General features: G+C 40.3%; 1 protein-coding gene across 1 annotated transcript in view; it reads left to right on the plus strand.

Annotated features, from left to right (window-relative positions):
* STX8 (syntaxin 8) overlaps positions 1–21,798 on the plus strand; it is a 327,110-nt gene that overhangs the window by 74,324 nt on the left and 230,988 nt on the right. Inside the window, exon 6 of the mRNA XM_004605184.2 lies at positions 13,246–13,338. Within this exon, the coding sequence (XP_004605241.1) occupies positions 13,246–13,338 (93 nt within the window). The remainder of the gene's footprint in view (positions 1–13,245; positions 13,339–21,798) is intronic.

Raw genomic sequence — 21,798 nt, forward strand, 5'->3', positions numbered from 1 at the left:
TATAAGAATTCATAATATTAATCATTTTGTATGGACACAATAAGAGATGCATTAAAGCTTATAGAATTGCTCTCCTGGGGCCATCTCAATCTCAGACTACAGTGCTCAGGCCAAATCAGTCTTTCCTATCCCTAGCAGGGTCCTAGTCTCATCATTACTTTTGGATCATGACAGCATTTGTCTATGATCAAGCTCTTAACTTATAGTTAAGAATTAGGCACTTTGGCCAGGCCCATCTCGATGCCAGGATAGCACATAACTCACCGCTTGCCCTGGATCCTTCCTGTCCCTCGTCGGGACCCTGCTTTTGGGGTGCTAAAAAATGAGGGTAACTGAGGCTTAAGTGGAGAAAGCAGATGCCCGGGAGGGAATAATATTCGAGGCCAATTAATTCCCAAGTTATAAAAACATAATATTGTCTTCTTGTGTCTATACAAAAAGGACATTGCTTTAAAGCAAATTATTCAAAAGGCACAAGAAGAGGAGAAAGGCAATATTAACTTATATAATATAAATTCAGTATCCTAGGAAGGTCTGACCGTACAAATTAGCGAGTCAGATTAAGGGAAAGCCTCGGATTAACTGTTTTGGGGAAGAGAGCATAGAGAAGTGATTATAAAAAAAGGGGTGGGAGAGATTCGGGAACACCTTGATGGGTGAGACTGGGGTAAGCCTAAACTCGGGGAAAAACCGGGACAAGCTACTCATGGCAAGTGGGGAGAGGACAAAGTAATGTCATCCTACAGTCAAGTAAATGTCCCTTTAGACTTCTGGCATTAGAAAGGGAAAAGGAACCATTCTGGAATATGTCTGATCATTGTTCTTATTAGTAGCAATCTTCTTATACAAGTTTGCTCTCAGGAGAAATCCCTAAACCAGAACTTAACCCACTTGGGTTTTCTCATAATCTATTGGCCTTATGGAATGATTGTTCAATTCAAATCAACTAACTATTCTGTTTTACTTCAAAAGGAATATGTCTGTGCATGTTGGGTGTAGGTAGGATTGTCAAATGCTAGTGAATTTCTCAATTCAGAGGCATAGGTCTTTTCACTAAAATACTAAAACCTAATCAGAGGACTATAGAATATTCCCTCTTTATATTACTACCATATTTTCCAAAGACTTATTAATGGTAGTTCTATTTTACCCACTAAATTTTGTCTGGTTATCAAGAAAAATTTAAAGGGCAAATCAACCATCAAAAAATTTAACTGAACTCAGATCACCTGCTTCTTCTCATGATGGTTAGATTCCAGACAGAAAGCATGAGACCCTGAGCACTCCGTTCTCACCTACCCCAGATCCCAGTTACTGATCAGGGAGTTGTCCTGTCTGACATAGATCTAATTCTTTGAACCCAGGTGTGTGCTCTTAGGTACTGGGCCTTCACTCACTCGATCTTCTCACCATGGCCAGCTAACAAAAGGAAAGCCTCAAACTCAGAACCCTGAGGGCTGGTTTTCTGAACCCGAACATCGCATGGAAGCGTTAGTGTTCTCAAAAGATTCTTACTGAACACACTTCATATGTTCAGTGGATGCGACAAACATACTTCACTGACCTTATAGAGTCATATATCTCAGTCAACTAAAAGGAGTGATTAGTTCAAAAACCTTTTCTCTTAGTCTAATAGCTCTACATGGTAAGTGAACTAATCTGAATAACAGGGGTATTATTAGCAGTTGTCTGGTATAAACAACAACATATCAGTTCTTGAGGACTGAGCCTCTAAATCCACATGAAACTCAAAGAACAGTGGGGAAACTAAGTAACCCAACTGCTGTTTCAGACAAAGATCAGAACTCAGGCAAATCCTCGAGCTCAATAAACATTTTGAGCCTTGATGATGAAGACCTGAAATCAACACTCACTACATTGCAATAGAAATTAAAGAAGTACTGGCCAGTGAAATTAAGCAATCACTAGATGAGAAATTTGACCAATTCAAAGAAGAACTGATTGAGAGCCTGGCAATTTCCATAAAAAATGAACTAAAGGAATTAAAGAACATAGTTGTAAGCCATAGTAGCAGTATTGCACTTGTAGAGAGCAATAGAGAAGACTTTAAGACAAAATATGAGCCAGCATTGATAGGGGAACTGGCAAAAGAAAGAGAAGTAGAAGAATGGAAGAGAATGGAAGGCACTTAATGGATAACTGCAACTGGCACAGTCTCTGAATTATAGGAATAGCAGGAGGTGCGTAAAATTGAAAAGGGGATGAACAAGTGGTAGGAGGGATTATAACTAAGAACTCCCACTCTCTTTGGAGGGAGGCTGATATACAGATTCAAGAGACCCAAAGAATACCAAGCAAAATAAACCCAAAAAGAAAAATGCCAGGACATACAGTAATCAAAATGACAAAATCCAAAGAGATAGACTTCTTAAAGCTCCTAGAGAGAAGAGAAACCTTAAATATAAATGAAATAATATGAGAATTGCAACAGATCTCTCCTCTGAAATGGTACAGGATAGAAAAGAGTGGAATGACATTTCAAATCATATGCTGAAAAACACTTTCAACCTAGAGTTCACTACCTTTAAAAGCTTCATTTAGACGGGAGGGAGGGGTAAAAACGTTCTCACACAAAAAGAGCTGACAGCAGTTGCTTTAACCAAGCTGGCCACAGGAAATACTGAAAGACCATGTGTATAAACCAAACATCCACTTGTAGAAGCAACAATCCTGAACAGTAAAATGGCAACATAGGGGAAGGTGGGTGGCACCGGCCCTGCCTGCCGCCAAGATGTGATCCCGGAGGCTGCACGTGTGTGCGGCCTCTCCACAGCTGCATGAACGCGACTCTAGACGCCAGCTAAATTTTTCGGCATGGGCAGCTCCTCGAATAATGTCTCCAGACTGAGAACTAAACCTCGGCTCCATGCCCGCCCAGGAGGAGAAAGGTATTTCTCTCTTTCGCCTCTTCCTTGCCGGGGGTGAAGGGCGTGGTGACTGCCATATTATGAGGACCACAGATGGGATTTACGGAACTGCAGCAATAGGATGCAAGGGTGCTCTTGGGAAGGTGGGTGGCACCGGCCCCGCCTGCTGCCAAGATGTGATCCCGGGGGCCGCACGTGTGTTAACAAGCTGGCAGTGATCCAATACCTGGAAGAAATCTCCCTGGACTTAGTTGCTAAAGTACAGAAATCCAAAACCTGTTGTGAAGAGACCTCATATCTCTTCACAACAGGTCTGACTCTAGTGGGGTACTCCTAACAATAATAGTGAGGTTTGTGTTGAAATATTGAATGTAACCAAAGTAAATAGAAAGTAAGTGAAATTTATCAGTTATAAGGCAGGGGGGGTGCGGGGGGGGCAGGATGGGAGGTGTACTTTTTTTTTTTTGGTGGTGGGATATGGGCACTGGTGAAGGGATGGTTGTTTCAGCATTGTATAATTGAGACTTAAGCCTGAAAGCATTGTAATTTTCCACATGGTGATTCAATTTTAAAAAAATGGCAACATAGCCCTTTATATCAGTAATTTCTCTGAATGTCAATGGACTGATCTCTCCCATCAAAAGATGCAGAGTGGTGGAATAGATCAGGAAACAGAAATCATCTGTTTGTTGCTTATAGGAAACACATCTAAAATCAGAAGATAGACACACGGTTCAGACTGAAAAGATAGAGTGCAGTTATACAAGCCAACAATAGACAGAAAAATCTGGGACACCCATGCTTATATCAGACCAAACAACATCCAATCTAAAGAAAGTTGTGGATTTAGCTCTTCACTGTCACCACTGGAGAGATCAGCTTGATATAATGTCAGTAAAGTCATAAGAGCCGGGACTAGTGCATATATTAATACATACAGGGCTTCTCATCCTCAAAGCTTACTGCTTGCAGTAAGGGCTTCTCAAAAAACTGAAGACATATTTTTCTCTAGTGCACACAAAATGTTCTACAGGATAGATCACATTTTATGGTATAGATAAACATCCATGAATTCATAGATATACATATCATACCAAGTATCCTCTCAGATCACAATGCCATAGATATAGAAATTTATCATAAAAAGAACAAAATAATATCGTCAATGAAATCTTAGCAAACAAAACCCAATAGCATGTAAAAAAATTGTGTACCACATCAAATAGGATTTATCCCAGTGAGGTATGTATGGTGGAGAAACTCTAACACCTGGAGAAGACTGAACAACATAGTGCTGAGTAAAAGCTGGATCGTAGAAATCAAGGAAGGTATTTTTAAAAAATTCCTTGAGAGAAATGATAAAGAAACAATTTATCAAAACCTATGGGACACAGCGTAAGCTGTACTTAGAGGGAAACTCATAGCAATGCAGGCCTACATTAGGAAAGGAGGAAAAAAGATAAACTCAACAACCTACATGTGCATCTCAAACATCTAGAGAACCAACAACAAATTAATCCAAAGACCAGAAGGAGGAAGGAAATAAAAATCAGAACAGAAATCAATGACTGAGAAATGAAAGATGTAATACAAAATACAATAAAACCAGAAGCTGGTTCTTCGAAAAAATATATGACAAACTGTTGGCTAGACTCATGAGGAAAAAAAGAAAATATTCAAATAAGTGTGATCAGAAATGGAAGGAGAGAGATTGCAAAAGAAGACTTAGAAATGCAAGCCATCATGAGAGCTTACTATGAACAACTCTACTCACTTCAGCTGGTTAACCTAGAAGAAATGGACAGATTTTAGAAACATGTGCTCTCACAAGTTGAAAGCCCAAACAGGCCAATCACAAGCAAAGAATTTGAAGCAGTAATCAAGAATCTTCCCTAAAACAAATTCCTCGTCCAGATAGTTTTACTGGTGAGTTCTGTCAAATCTTTAGAGAAGATTAGGGCCGTTGATCCTTAAACTCTTCCAAAATATTGAAGAAATAGGAATCCTTCCTAACATTGTCTGTGAAGTTAACATTACACTGATACCCAAAGCAGGAATCAATTTAACAGATCTTTGCCATAAAAATTACAAAACAATTAAGAAGGAAATAGATGACCTTTGAAACTGGAAAAATATTCCATACTCATGGATTTGAAATATCACCATTGATAAAAAAATAACTTTCTTAAAGTAGTATATAGATTCAATGTATTCCTACCCAAATTCAGACATTCTTGAATAGTCCATAATAAAGTTTGAAATCATATTTTATTATACATATTATTTGTACGGAATCATAATTGACCCCAAATATCCAGAACCATATTGAAAAATAAGAACTGGGAGTGTAAAAATACCTGCCAGGGTGGCGGCCAGGGGAGAGCCCTGGTGGCTCACCCCGTTTGCTGCCCTGGTTCAGGGGGGTTGGTCCCGGGCCACTCGCCCAGCCTTAGCGGCCCAGGCCATGGGGGAGATGGAAGAGGAAATGAGGGCCAAGCCGGTTGATTGATCAGTTGCCATTTATTCCATTCTCTCCACAAGCCTGTTCCAGTCTCTCTGAGCATCCCATTCTAATCTCACACTGCCCCTCATTCCTTGATCCCAGCCTTCTAAATTCTGCTTCTTCTTCACTAGTCTCTCCACCCCTGCTTATCTCTCTCCACCTTGCCCTCTGGGCTACACACAGTCTGGTAGCAAAATAAACATAAAAAAACCCTTCCTGAGGGCCCACCAGGTTCAAAGGAAACACCACCTAGAGGCATTCCAAAGCCCTTCCTGACTGCCCAAAAGCAAAATACCACTTAAGGTGTTTTTCTCCTTTCCTCAGTCCAAAAACTCAATCAGCATCTTAATATTAGTTATTTTTGTATGGACACAGTAAGAGATACATTGAGGCTTGTAGGGCAGCTTTCCTGGGAACATCTTGCCACAGACTCAGACTACAGCTCTCGGGCCAGATTAACCAATCATTCCTAAACCTAGCAGGGTCTGAATCTAGTTATTACTTTTTGGATCATGTTATTAATTTTTCAGTTATTAATTTTTTAGTTATTACTTTTTGGAGCATTTGTCCATGACCAAGCTCTTCACTTATAAACATTTGACACTTTGGCCAGGTCCATCTCGATGCCAGGGTAGCACATAACTCACCACTTGCCCTGGGTCCATCCTGTTCCTCTTCAAGACCCTGCCTTTGGGGGTGCTAGAAAGTAAGGGCAGCTGAGGCTTTGGTAAAGAGAACAGTTGCCCAGGAGGAAAATATCATGTAGAGTCAAATGACTCTCAGGTTACAAAAGCATAACATTTACTACTATCTTTCTGTGCCCATACAAAAGAACATGGCACTGAAAAAACTATGCAAGGGACTTAAAGAGAAGACAAAAACAATATTTACAAGTCATCAGAACACAAGAAAGAAGTTACAAATAAACAGAAGAATGGGAGCACTGTGATGGGAGTAACCCAATAAACCTAACCTACCTGAGACTATGTTATCCAACGGGGGGTATCTCATTAACTAATTTGAAACAATATTATAAAGCCATTGTTAGCAAAATAGCATGGTATTGGAATAAAGATAACTCTCATACCAATAAGTCAGAATAGAATATTCAAGGACAAACTCCCATACATATGGTCAGCTAATATTTGACAGAGGAGTTGAGAGCATGAAATGAAGTTAAAAGAGCACATTCAGCAAATGGTGCTGGCAAAAGTAGATAACCATGAGTAAAATATTACTGTATCTTAGACCTTATGCAAAAGTAAATTCAAAGCTAGTCAAAGACCTTGAGTTAGACCAGGATCAATAACATACACTCAGGAAAATACTGAAAGCTCCGAGCTCTGTACCTTAAAGATGTCTTCAGTGATACAATGCCGTTTTCAAAAACAACAGAATAAAACATAATCAAATAGGTTACATCAAATTAAAGAGTTTCTGCATGTCAAAAGAAACACGGACTAAAACTAAAAACTAACTGAAAGAGAGAATATACAAATAAATGGCTGATACCTAGGATATATAAATTTCTCACAGATCAGCAACAAAAAAATCCAAAAACTCCATCAAAAAATGGGGAGAGGAGTGAACAGGAACTTCTGATTAAGACCAACATATGGCCAACAAGCACAAGAAAACATGCTCACCATCACATGTTTCTTTTTTGGAAATCCAAATCAAGACAACAATGAGGTACCATATCACACCAGTGAGAATCATACATATCAAAAATACTGGGAACAACTTGTGTTGTTGGGGGTGTTGTGAAAACGGAACTCCCTTCCATTGCTGGTAGGAAGGTTGTCTGGTTCAACCCTGTGGAAAAACATATGATGGGTTCTTAGTAAACTTAAAATTGTACTACCACATGATCCAGCAATTCCACTTTTGGGTGTCTATCCCCTGGACAGAAAAACATTCAACCAAAAGGACATATGCACACCAGTATTCATTGCAGCACTCAGTTTAATAGCTAAGATTTGGAATCAACCTTAGATGTCCAATAGCAGATCAGTAGATTATGAAGATTTGATAGATACACACAATGGAAAACTGCACCGCCTAAGAGATAATGAAATCACGCAGTTTGCTGCAACATGGATGGAACTGGAAGATATGTTAAATGAAGTAATCAGAAGAAGTGGGACAAAAACAGCATGATTCGCTTATATGTGGTATTTAGTGTGATTGGATGAGGAAATGCAATGGTTTAAAGGAGGGTTCACCCTTTTCCTCATAGGGAGTTGAAAGTAAGAAATAGAGTAAATGGGAAGGGGAGAAAGGTGAGAAGCAATGGGGTAAATCATCAAGGCGATTTAGCTACGTCTGTGGTGTTAAGTAACAATACAGTTCAGAATAGAATCTCAAAACAACTATGATTCTATGCTGACCCTGATGGAAAAAGTCAGCAGTATGTTAAAAAAAATCAATAATGTAAACAAGGGATTGGAAATCCTTTAAAAGAATCATAAAGAAGGGGCTGGAGTGATAGCACAGCAGGTAGGGCGTTTGCCTTGCACGCGGCTGACCCGGGTTCGAATCCCAGCATCCCATATGGTCCACCGAGCACCGCCAGGAGTAATGCTGAGTGCATGAGCCAGGAATGACCCCTGGGCATGGTCGGGTGTAACCCCCCCCCAAAAAAAAAGAATCATAAAGAAATGCAAAAGAACAAAACCTCTGTAATTGACTTGAAATGGCAACTTGAAGCTTGCTATATCAATATAAACTACAAAACTGAAAATTAAAGATAATAACTAATAAAAAGCACAAATATGCAAAGAATGTGAAACAACAAAAGGTCTAGTTGGTGTGTAATTGGAGTACCAGAAGAAGAGAAACAAACAAAATATTTAGAACCATAATGTATTTTCTCATCCTTAATATCAGACACTAAACCACAGATCCAGGAAGTTTTGAGAACTCTTAACCAGGATAAATCCCCTGAAAAACACCTAAGCATATAACTTTCAAACTAAAAAAAATTTTCTTAAAGAAATCAGGGACAAAAGTCACCTATAGGAGAACAGATTGTCTCTTAACTTCTCAGAAACCATGCCAACAAGAAGAGAGTCAAATAAAAGTTCAAGAGTTTGTTGAAGGGGAGGATCAATGGGGATTGGGAAGGGGAACCGACCTATCATTCTGTACTCTGCTAAATTATCCTTCAAAAACTGAAAGGGAAATAGATAAATTTGATCTAATTTGTTGATAGTAAACCTACCTTGCAAGATATATTTAAAACTTTAGAAGGAAAATGATCTAGGAAAATAATATAGTTATGGATAGATTTTGTTTGGTATTCTTTGAATCTTTTGGTTCTGTGCATACGTTTCCCTCCAGTGATTGGGAACATTTTCCATTTACACTTGTTATCTCTTTTTCTTTCTTATGTTCCTCTTTTGATATTCCTATAATTCAAGGTTGTTTCTCTTGCTGTTAACCATTAAATATTTTCTATTCTCAGTTTTAAAAAAGTCACTTCTCTATTACTTCTTTTCCTTGGTATGTAATGGCATTCAGTCTATGGCACTCTGAATTCTTTCAGCATTCTATTGTATACTTGCAATTGTATTATTTATTGTTTTTTTGGAACACTGTGGACCTGGGGTGGGAGGAGGCCCAGTCCCGATCCAAGTGGACTTGGAGGTCTCAGTCACGTGTTTCTGAAAATCTGGGTTTTCCTTCTGGCCCGCTCTCTGGTGAGGTTCATCTTGTTTTAGGTGAGGCTTGTGCCCTCTTTGGTGAGGCTCGTCCGAGCATGTGAAGAGTGGCCTTGGGCATGGCAGTGATTAGGTTCTGGAGGTTTTTGGCTGCCAGGGTTCTGCTTGGGGCAGGGAGGGCAACTCAACCCACCCCCCTCTGAGGTGCCCCAGTGAAGACAGCCTGGCACAGAGTCAGGATATTCTGCAGTGCTCTTTTCTGGGAGCTTTAGTTTATAGTTTCTGGGTCTTGGCCATTGATGAGATTACATGGCTCCAGGGGCAGTTTGTGGGTGTGGGTGTGTCTGCCAAGCTACTGGAAAACTGGGGACCTGGGAGGAGGAGGCCAAGTCTTGATCCAAGGGAACCTGGGGCTCTCAGTCATGGGTTCCCACCTACCTCTGCACTACAGGCCCCTACTGCATCTTTTGATCTCTTTTGAGATTTATGGGTCTCTGAAATAAGGCTAATATAGCTGAGCCAGAGGTGGTTTGTCGGTGTGTCTCCCACATAACTAACTTTTGGCTGTTTAATTCTCTTGGTGAACTTGGCTCCAAGTTGTTGGGGTCTGGCCAAAGACATAGCAGCAATTTTGGGGTATGTGGAAGTCTGAAGGCATCATCAAGCTGCTGCTGCACTAGCCCCATAGGTACAGGTGTACCTGCTGGCGGCACTATATCCCCATCTCTGTTTTTCTTAACTCCTGTGCTCTCTCTCTCTTTCTTTTATTTCTAAACTTTTTTTTTTGGTAATGTATTTAAAAATAGTTACAAAGTTGTTTATGATTTGGGTTTTAGTCATACAACGTTTCAACACCTGTTCCTTCTCCAGTGTACATTTCCACCACCAATTCCCCAGTTTCCTTCCCACTGCTGCCTCTATGGCAGGCACTTAGGCACTTCCCCCCACTTTCTCTTTTTCTTCCCCCCCTACCCCATCTCTCTCCCCCCTCTTCTCCCTCCCCCATCTCTCCTTTTACAACATTATGATTTGCAATACAGATACTGAAAGGTTATTTTGAATTTCTCTTTACCACTTTCAACATTCAGTTATTATCCAGAGTGATGATTTTTCAACTATTATTGTCATATTGGTCCCTTCTCTATCCTAACAACTGCCCTTCCCCCCTTCCCCCTCTCCCCCCCGACACACGCACCTGTGGCAAGCTTCCAACCATTCACCAGTTCTTCTGGCCCATGTTTTTCCTGACCTTGAATACTTTTTTTTTTTAATATATCACAAATGAATGAAGTATTTCTATGTCTGTTCCTCTCTTTCATACTCATTTCACTCAATATGATACTCTCCATGGCCATCCAGTTATAAGCAAATTTCATGACTTATCTTTCCTTAACAGCTGGATAGTATTCCATTGTGTAGATGTACCAAAGTTTCTTTAACCAGTCATCTGTTCTCAGGCACTCGAGTTGTTTCTGGATTCTGGCTGTTGTGAACAGTGCTGCAATATACATACAAGTGCACGTGTCATTGCTACTGTGCTTTTTTGCATCCCTGGGATATATTCCCAGGAGTGGTATTGCTAGTTCATATGGGAGCTCAATTTCCAGTTTTTTTAGGAATGTCCATACTGTTTTCCAAAAAGGCTGGACCAGTTGGTGTTTCCACCAACAATGAAGAGTCACTTTATCCCTGCATCCAGCCAGCAGTGGCTATTTTTGCTCTTTGGGATGTGTGCCAGTTTCTGTGGTATAAGGTGATATCTCATTGTTTTGATTTGCATTGCCCTGATGATTAGTGATGAAGAGCACTTTTTCATGTGCCTTTTGGCCATTTGTATTTCTTTTTTTTTTCTTTTTGGGTCACACCTGGCGATGCACAGGGGTCACTCCTAACTCTGCACTCAGGAATTAACCCTGGCAGTGCTCAGGGGACCATATGGGATGCTGGGAATTGAACCTGGATTGGCTGTGTGCAAGGCAGACTCCCTAGCCGCTGTGCTATCGCTCCAGCCTCTGTATTTCTTTTTTGAGGAAGTTTCTGTTTATTTATTTTCCCCATTATTTTTTATGAGGTAGGAGTTTTTTTTTCTTGTACAGTTCTACCAGTGTCTTTTGGATAGTAAGCCCCTATCTGATGGATATTGGGTAAACAATTTTCCCCATTCCTTGGGTTCTCTCTGTATTTTGATCAATGTTTTTATTTTTATTTTTTTTGACGTGCAGAATCTTCTTAATTTAATGTAGTCCCATTTGTTTATCTTTGTTTCCACTTCCTTGGTCAGTGGTGTTTCATCCTTTTTTTAAATTTTATTGAATCACCGTGAGATAGTTACAAGCTTTCATGTATATTGCTGACCCCTCATTTTGTGTGTATATGTTTAGGAGTATAATTTCTTCCTGAGTACTTATCCCTTGGCTATTAAGAAATGCTCTACTGTGTCCCTTCTAATCTTTCTCAGCCTGAAATATATGTCATTGGATACTAACATGGCCTTTTTGTCGAGTTATTTGCTTGAAAAATTGTTTTCTAGACATTGACTTTGAGTTTGTGTTTATTCTGACTATTCAAATGTGTTTCTTATAGGCAACAGAATTTTGGATTCAGTTTTTTAATTCACCTTGCTACTCTCTGTCTCTTTATTGGGCATTTAGTCCATCAACATTAAGAATTATTATTATGGGATTTTGTACCATCTTTCTGTAGAACTTTATTCTGGTCATGGGTTTGTCTTTCAAACCAAGCCCTTTCAATCCTTATTTTAAAGTTGGTTTGGAGTTCATGAAGTTCCCAAACTTTTATTTATCCATAAAGTTGTATATCATTCCTTCAAATGTAAATGAGAGTTTAGCTGAATAAAGTATTTTTGGTGAGACATTCATTTAATTAAGTTTTTAAACTATATTCCACCAATGATCTTGGGATTGGAGAGTTTCATAGGATAGGTCTGCTGTAAAACTAAGGGATGCTTCTTTATATGTAATTTTCTGCATTGATCTTGCTACTTTTAGTATTGTATCTCTATCAGTGATTTTTGTTGTTTGGATTGGAATATTTCTTGAAGACTTTTTATTGGGGTCTCTTTTAGATGAACTCCTTTGGGTTTCTTGGATGTGGATCCCTGTGTTCTCCAGCCCTGGGAACTTTTCAGCAATGATGTCTTTATATGTTACTATCTCTTTTGGGTTGCTTCCCTGTCCCCTTTGGGGCTCCAGTGATTCTGATGATATTCCTCTTGAATTCATCACATAGGTCTCTTGCCCACCCTTGACCTATTTTGATGTCTGTTTCAATCTTCTGTTGTTGTCTGGTTGTTTGCTGCAAGTCATCTTCAAGCTCACTGATTTTGTCTTTGGCTGTGGATCACTCTACTATTGAGGGCACCCATTGAGTTTTTCATATCATGTACTGATTTTTTTATTAATGACATGTCTGTTTGTAGTTTCCTCATTTCTGTTCTCATTTCTCCTGTATTTTATTGGCTGCCCATTCCACTGTTTTTCTCATATCTTCGTGTATTTTATTGAATATCTGTTCCACTATTTCCTTGAGCTCATTGAACATCCTCACCATTTCATCTCTGAATTATTTTGGAGAGATTTTGTATGTGGGATAGGAGCATCAGGGCTCCTATCATTATCCACTCCTCATGGTACGGTTCTTCGCTGGTTTCCCATAGTGCCCGTGGCTGTCTGGGGTGGTGATATTTTCTTCCCCCTTCTAGGATATTCCCTTCCATTCTGGTATTTCTGTGTAACTATGTGGAGCCTCTTTGGAAATGGATCTTATGGGCTATACAGTGGGAGTATAGGTTGTATAGCCCATAAGATTGTGGCAGCGTTAGGGGAGACTGTGCTCCCCTTAGTGCTAACCTGCGGGCAAGGGCATTAGCAGATTCTGAGAGTTGGGGACCTTGCAGGGTCCAGTCACCACCTAGGAACACTGGCACTGGGTCCTTGGGGTTGCTACCACTTTATTTCCAACTTTAAGTTGTTTTCCTTTGGTCTTTATTTTACTTGTTTGTTTTGTTTGGGGGCCACAACTGGGGAAATTTATGTTGGGCATTGGTGCATGAGTGGCCATGCTGTGCCAGAAAATGAATCTGGAACTTACACATGCAAAACATGTACTCCAGCTCTTTTTCCACTGTCCCCCTTTCATTTCAGCTTGTTAATTGTTTTACTTTTTCCTACAGAACAGGATGCAGGCCTTGATGCCCTTTCTTCTATCATAAGTCGCCAAAAACAAATGGGACAGGAAATTGGGAATGAACTGGATGAACAAAATGGTAAGAAAATGTCTGAAACTGACCAAATATGCCATATAATGAAATACTAAATGCTTGAATGTTTTTTAGTGATTTAAATGTTACAAAATAAAGTGGTTTAACATTAATACATTATTACTATTTAACATGATTCTAGTTGTTTTCTCTCTTTTTTTTTTTTTGGGTCACACCTGGCAATGCACAGGGGTTACTCCTGGCTCTGCACTCAGGAATTACCCCTGGCCATGCTCAGGGGACCATATGGGATGCTGGGATTTGAACCCGGGTCGGCCGCGTGCAAGGCAAACGCCCTACCCGCTGTGCTATCTCTCCAGCCCCTGTTTTCTCTCTTATAGTTTGGGTGGTTGGTAGGTTATAATAACTATTCTATGGAAATTTGTTAAGGAGGTTTCTAGTACTGAGAGAGATAGTACAGGAGGCAAGGTGCTTGCCTTGCACAAGGCTGACCCTGGTTCTATCTCTGATGCCCCCAAGCAGATCACTTATGAGTGCCGAATTAGGATAACCCTTGAACAGTGATGCATATGGACCAACTCCTCCCACCAAAAAATTCCAGGTTTCTGTAGACAATTTTAAAGGTTATTCATTGTGTAATCCTTTTATCCCATAAACTCTTTAATGTGAAAGTGTAATGCAATTACTAAGTGCCTTAAACTCTGATATAAATCACATGAGAGGCACTGAGGTGCTAGGGACTCTCTGTTGTCTACACACCCAATGGACTTGGTTCTTCTTCCATCATAAATACCATTTTCTAGTCGAAAATGTGTTTGGCGAGGCGAGCGTGCTTGCTTGCATGAGGCTTAACAAGCTTTGATCTCTATCATTGCTAGGAGTGACTCCTGAGCACAGAGTCAAAAGTAAGTCCTGAATATAGCCAGATATGGTCCCCAAACCATAAAAACTAAACAAAGCAACACGCACTTCCAAAAATACACCTGAAAAAGATGTCTAGAGATTTTTATTCAAGACTTGTGACAAATCTGGATGGAGAATAACTTACATTAATTTTCTATTAATTTATACTATCACAAATAGGATAACTACTCGCAGGCTCTTATCTTTGATGTTTCTGGTGTAAGGGGACAGGTATTTGAATGAGAGCTGCAACAGCAGGATTGGATGAGAGAGGATGAACATGAGGGACTGACAGTGATTCTATTATATGCACAGTCCTGGGAATTGGAACAATCACTTGTTTATTTCTGGACATCATATCTGGGCATATTCAGTTAGAGATACCAGTAAGAGTTTTGAATGGAAGCGCTGAGTAGAGTGTTGAAAGTATGGCAACAGTGAAGAGACAGTATCCAAGGAAAGAATAAAAGAAACTTCAGCATAAAGGTGATTTGAGAAGGCATAAGAAAGTAAGAAAGTCTACGTACTCAAAGCAGTTCCATCGTTATAATTTTATTCATCAGTATGCAGTATCATGAAGGCAGTGTTGTCTGTGTCATACATGAAACTCAGAATGAGTAACTTTCATACGAGTAACAGAAAAAAGTATCTACTTAGGTACTTGGATTTTAATATGGTGTGCTCTCTCTAGTAGGCTGGCTTTTATTGGCAAGGAAGGTAAAAGAGAGAAACAAAAGAAAAATGTTATGTGGCTCTAAAATTTATCTTTTATTATGGTACCATGGAGGTCTGCAATTGAGAAAAATTACTGTGTATGAGTAAATATCAAAGACATGGGAGTGCATGATTGCTCTGGAGGGCTGCATCTGTCAAAATTATACAAGTACTTCTTTTTATGATCTTACAAAGGCATGAATTAATTTGTTCTCACGTACTTTTCCATTTATGTATATGTCATATGTCAAAAATAAATAGATTACTAGGTCGAAAAGAGAAACTGTTCATCTACAATCCTAATTGTGCTTTTAATAGTTTATATGCAGGGAGAAGGATAGTTTAGTTCTGTTTCTGATGATCCCAACATGAAGACCTCTATGTATTTGTATGTAATTTAAATATTTCTTCTTTCAAAGATGGTATTGGTTAAGAAAATAGATTTAGAAAATTGTCATATATATGTATCATGTGCTGTTCTTTTTCCAAAGAAAATTTAGCTTATGAAATTGGTTGAAAAGACTCTAGCACACTTACTAGTGAAGTGTGCCCACCCTATAAAATTATTAAATAAATTTACCATATGTGGGGAAAGAGTTTAGAATGAGTAGTACAAACTTTAGTAAGGTGACTTATTGAATTCCTAGATAAAGTAAAGCCCCATACATTTTCTCTCATATGCCAGCATATTCTTAACTTTTCTTTTTTCTAGATTAGTAGTTATCATATAGCACATCAGCAGGGCATTTGCCTTGCATGTGGCCGACCCGGGTTCGATTCTTCCTCCCATCTTCGTGAGCCCGGCAAGCTACTGAGAGTATCTCGCCTGCACGGCAGAGCCTGGCAAGCTACCTGTGGCATATTCAATATGCCAAAAACAGCAACAAGTTGTCTCAAAATGGAGACGTTACTGGTGCCCACTTGAGTAAATTGATGAGCAATGGGATAACAGTGACAGTGAACAGTAACAGTGACATATTTTGTTGTATAGTTTTCAATCATTTGGGAGATTTTTTTAGATTGCCATATCTGGGCTTAATATTTTCTGTTAAAATAAATTACCAGAAATTTAGTGACCAAAGACCTTGTACTTTTCTTACTTAAAATTTTATAGGTCAGAGATATGACATGGATTTTAGTGGGATAAAGCCAAGGTTTTGGCAGGGCCACATTCCTTTCTGGAGACTATAGAGGAAGATTAATTCCCTTGCTTTTCCCAGCTTCTGTAAGCTGTTTATATTTCTTACCTTTTGGCCTCCTCCTCCATCTTCAAATCCAATAATAGTAGATTGAGTCCTCCTCATTTTTCACGAGTCCCTCTCATTTTTCATCATTCCATCCTATAACTTCTGCCTGCCTCTTCTACTTTTAAAGACCTTTGTAATTACAGTAAGCACACCAGAATTATCCAGAATAAAATTCTGTTACTTTGTCACCTAATTGCAACCTTAATTTACTCAGCAAACTTAAATCCCCCCTATCATTTAACATAACATAGTCACAGATTCTGTTTGTGTGTGTGTGTGTGTGTATGTGTGTGTGTGTGTGTGTGTGTTTGTATCTGCCTTACTACTCTCTGAGAGATTTTCTTTTTTTTTTAATATTTTCATTTTATAAAGTAGTTCACAGTATTTGATTACATTTAATATTCAAACACCAATCCCACCACCATTACAACTTCCCACCACCATATTTCAGATGTTTTCATCCTGAACCCTAATCCCTCCCCCAAAGCGGAACCGAAATAATATTTTTTTATTGTTTGTTATGAAAACCTGCTGAAAATGTTATAATAAAGTACCCTTAGAGGAAAGAGTGTAAAGATTATTGCATTTCACCCAGGAGACATTAAGGCCTTCTATAAGAGATCACAAATATGTTGTTAAAGGTTGCAACGTTGCACCGTGTGTGCTTTTATACACACACACACACACACACACAAACACACACACACACATATATATCATCATCATCATCATCCTATTGATCATCTAATTTCTTGAGTGGTCTCAGTAACATCTCCATTCGTCCCAGCCCTGAGATTTTATTTTAATTAATTAATTAATTAATTAATTAATTAATTTTGCTTTTTGGGTCACACCTGGCGATGCACAGGGGTTACTCCTGGCTCATGCACTCAGGAATTATTCCTGGCTGTGCCCAGGGGACCATGTGGGATGCTGGGAATCAAACCCGGGTTGGCCGAGTTCAAGGCAAATGCCCTACCTGCTGTGCTATGGCTCCAGCTCTGCCCTGAGATTTTAGAAGTCTCTCTTTACTTGTCCTTTCTAATGGTGCTGCATTGGAGGCTCTTTCAAGGTCAGGGGAATGAGACCCATCATTGTTACTGGTTTTGGCATATGAATATGCAATGGGGAGTTTGCAAGGCTCTCCCATGTAAGCAGGAAACTCTCGATAGCTTGTCAGGTTCTCCTAGAGGGAGAACTAGGGTATAAGAGTCGCGTGGCCTTATATGTACATATATTAAATGTGTCATGTTGGATGTGGTCCTTGGTCATGGTCTTTTAGTTGAGGTGCTTGCACATTCAGATAATGTGGGAGTCTCATTAGGGGTCACTGTGTTGTTCATACTTATGCTTAATGAGTATCAAATACCTGGCTCTGGTATTCACACATCTCTAGTTTTGGTGCTCACTGTGGCACCAAACAATGTTTGCAGAACGTGCTGTGGTGGCAGTGTTTGGGACATCAGGACTGCACTCCATAGGTGGGACAGGCAACAGGGATAAAACTCACAGTCTCATAATGTAATGCAGGTAATTTTTGCTGTTGGACTGGAGCGATAGCACAGTGGGTAGGGCATTTGCCTTGTATGTGGCCAATCCAGTTTCAATTCCTCCATCCCTCTTGGAGATATCTATAAAAAAATATTTCCCTCTAAGATTGGCTACCTAATACTTTGAACCCCATCAAATGTGGTGCAGTATGCGAAGGGTGTGTGGTATGAAGTGTCGAGGTCCAGGAATAGGTTCACTCATGGATGAGGCTCGGCCTGAGCGTGTGGAGAGTGGCTGTGAGCATGGCAGCAGTTGAGTTCTGGAGGTTTTCGGCGGTGGGGGCTGGGTCCCTTGGGGTGGGGGACATCTCACCTGGCCCCTTCTGGGGTGCCCCGAGTGAAATAGTCTGGTGCGAGGTCCAGCGGTATGGTTGTGGTGAGTGTCATGTTATGTTCTCTTCTGGGAGAGAAGGACATGCAATCTGGATGGTAGCCGCTGACAAGATTATCAGTGCCAGCCAGAGGTAGCTTATGGGTGTTGCTGCTAAATTGCTGGAGACAGGAGGATACAGGCAGAGGATCTCCTGGCAGAGGATCTCTGTTCCTAGTCACATTGAACCAGAGTTCTTTGTCATAAAGTCCTGCATACCTGGGTTTTCCGGGAATTCACTCATGGGTGGGGCTTGACCCGAATGTGTGGTCTCTGAGAGATTTTCTAATCATGTTTAATCCCCATCCTTTCTTTTCTCATTTTTGGTTTTGTGCCACACCTGGCGATGCTCAGGGGTAACTCCTGGAATCACTCTTGGCAGTGCTCAGGGCACCATATTAGGTGGCAGGGATTAAACGCAGATTGGCTACCTATAAGGCAATCACCCTACCTACTCTACTATCCCTTCAACCCGATAATACCCATCTTTTCTACTTCCTCATGTTTCTTTAGTTCTTTACTATATTCCAGACCTAGATGCATACATGTGTACATAGACAAATATAAGGTATTTTTTTGCCCATAAATTTCCAAAGTTAGCTGTGCTTTCTCTGTGGTAACCTTTTGGAGAGATGATAATTATGCTTTCAGTTTGGCATGTGTACCTTTGCTCCATAGAAATAGGAAATAGGAGAAAATTGGGCATTGTATTTCCTGGAAACTGAGACTCTGAGGCTAAATTATAGTACTGCCAGGATTGTAATTAGCCTTTATTCCTTGTCAGAATCTAAAGGGTCATCATGGGCCTTGTAAGATAGCCCCTGTGGTAGAGCACATGACTACCATGTATGAGGCCCTAAGTTTGATCCTTACCACCACATTATCCACTTTATCCCCAGCACTGTGTGCTGTAGTCCTACTGGATTTTGAGTCTCACTGTTGAGTCCAAGTTCAAAATCCAAGGTCCTGGGTCCAACGAACAGTCAAGCAGTACACGAAATAACATTGATAGGAATGGTCATGGGTGCTCCAAGCTCTGCTGGGTACTCTTATTTGTGTGCCGTGTGTGTTTGTATGTGTGTGTGTGTGTGTGTGTGTGTGTGTGTTTATATTCTGGAGGTGGTGGCACACACAGATGAATAAAGATAAGCTTCAAAATTCCTCAAAATTGTAAATTAATAAGTAGATTAAGTAACTTGTTTTTTTTTTTTTTTTTTTTTTGCTTTTTGGGTCACACCCAGCGATGCTCAGGGGTAACTCCTGGCTTTGCACTCAGGAATTACTCCTGGCAGTGCTTGGGGGACCATATGGGATGCCGGGGATCGAACCTGGGTCGGCCGCGTGCAAGGCAAACGCCCTACCCGCTGTGCTATCGCTCCGGCCCTAGATTAAGTAACTTGTTTCATAAACTACATTTTTAATTTTTACAGGCATAAGTGTAAAAATTGGTAGTGTAAGAGGACTGGAGAGATGGTACAAATATGGTGCTTGGGCTTGCACATGTCCAACCTGGATTCATACTCCATATGGTCTCAGGAAACTCAGTCCTTGAAGCTCTGTGTTGTTCCCTCAAATATGAATGGTAATCTAGCTGGATAGAGTATTCTTGCTGAGGTTTATGTTTCATTGTTCTTTTTTTTTTATTATATCCTCTAATCTCTTCTGGTTTATTCTCCTTGAACTTTATGGGCTTTATATTATAGGTAATTTACTTTTTTCCCTGGTCCTACCTTTATTATTATGTTGTATAGAGAATGTGTGGAGCATGTAACTTGTCTGACTTGTTTTTTTAATTCATAAGTGTCATGATCAAAAGGATCATTTATCCTGTCACCTAGGCTTTTTTTGTGCTGATGGCAGAATTGGAAGTCCTGTAGTATAGGCGAGCATGTTTGGCCTAGGAGAGGAATGTGAGCAACAATGTGAGTGAGGGAGGTAGACCTGGGAAAAAAGTGCTTCCACCTCTCTGCTTGACCCACCTCTGCCACCAGTAATAGGGGGAAAGGTCTGGTATGGGGCAGGGCTGGTAAAGCTGGCTACAAGCACCTACACAGCATTGGCACTCAAGTCCCAGCTGCCTCACATGGCAGCCACCAACCTGCTCCTGGGGTCCACTTTTCCAGCTTGGCATGGTGATTGGTCCCTGCCACTTGATAACTCAGGAGACTGTGGACTCAAACTGGAGCAAATAATTGTTCTTTTTTTTTTTTGCTTTTTGGGTCACACCTGGCGATGTACAGGGGTTACTCCTGGCTCTGCACATAGGAATTACTCCTGGTGGTGCTCAGGAGACCATATGGGATGCTGGGATTCGAACCCGGGTGGGCTGCGTGCAAGCAAATGCTCTACCCTCTGTGCTATCACTCCAGCCCCAAGGAATTGTTCTTTGCAAAAGACAAAAAGTGATAGCGCTCTCTCTCTCTCTCTCTCTCTCTCTCTCTCTCTCTCTCTCTCTCTCTCTCTCTCTCTCTCTCTCTCTCTCTCTGGACTTTTTAAAAACAATACTTCCCAGAATCAACATTGTCAAAATGGCAATACTCCTCAGAGCATTATACAGATTCAATGCGATCCCTATAAGGATACCCATGAAATTCTTCAAAGAAATGGATCAAGCAATCCTGAAATTCATATGGAACAAAAAACGCCCACTAATAGCTAAAGCAATTCTTGGGAAAAAGATGAAGGGAGGCATCACCCTCCCCAACCTTAAACTCTACTATGAAGTGCTAACAATTAAAACAGCATGGTACTGGAACAAAGGCCGAGCCGCAGACCAATGGAACAGAGCGGAATATTCCTACACACAACTCCAAATGTATGATCATCTAATCTTTGATAAGGGAGCAAGAAATATGAAGTGAAGCAAGGAAAGCCTCTTTAACAAATGGTGCTGGTGTAACTGGACAACGACATGCAAAAGAATGGGCCTAGACCTCGACCTAAATACCATGCTCAAAAGTCAGATCAAAATGAATTGATTCTTCACTTTCTGTTTTTGATTAACTTCTATTTTTAGTGTCTCATGGACTGAAAGAATGAAGAACTCTGTATATATCTACTAGCCCCCCTTTCTTCTATTTCATCTTTCAAGCACAGTATTTCCTTGCTAGCTTTAGTCTCGTTGATCTATAAAGGGGTGACAAGGCAGTGTTGAAGTCTCTACCTACTGTTGTGTTGCTACCAATGTCCTCCTTGAAGTCCATTAGCGTTTTTTTAAAGTACTCTGCTGGTCTCTCATTGGGTGCATATATGTTTAGGAGTGTGATTTCTTCCTGATGTGCATCACCACCCTACCATCCCATTGCTCATTGATTTGTTCAAGCGGGCACCAGTAACGTCTCTCATTGAGAGACTTATTGTTACTGTTTTGGCATATCCAATATGCATGGGTAGCTTACCAGGCTCTGCCTCATGGGCTCGATACTCTCGGTAGCTTGCTGGGCTCTCCGAAAGGGGCAGAAGAATCGAACTCGGGTCGGCCGCATGAAAGGCGAACACTCAACTGCTGTGCTATTGCTCCAGCCCTGATGTGCATATTCCTTGATTATTAAAAAAAGACCTTTGCTGTCCCTTCTAATATTTTTCAGCCTGAAATCTATGTTGTTGGATACTAGTATGGCCACCCTGGCTTTGCTTGAAGGATTCTTTTTTGCTTGAAGAATTGTTTTCCATCTTTTAACTTTGAGTCTATGTCTGCTCTGACTGTTCACATGTATTTCTT

This window comes from Sorex araneus, chromosome 3 (genome assembly GCF_027595985.1).
Source record: "Sorex araneus isolate mSorAra2 chromosome 3, mSorAra2.pri, whole genome shotgun sequence".
Classification (NCBI taxonomy): domain Eukaryota; kingdom Metazoa; phylum Chordata; class Mammalia; order Eulipotyphla; family Soricidae; genus Sorex; species Sorex araneus.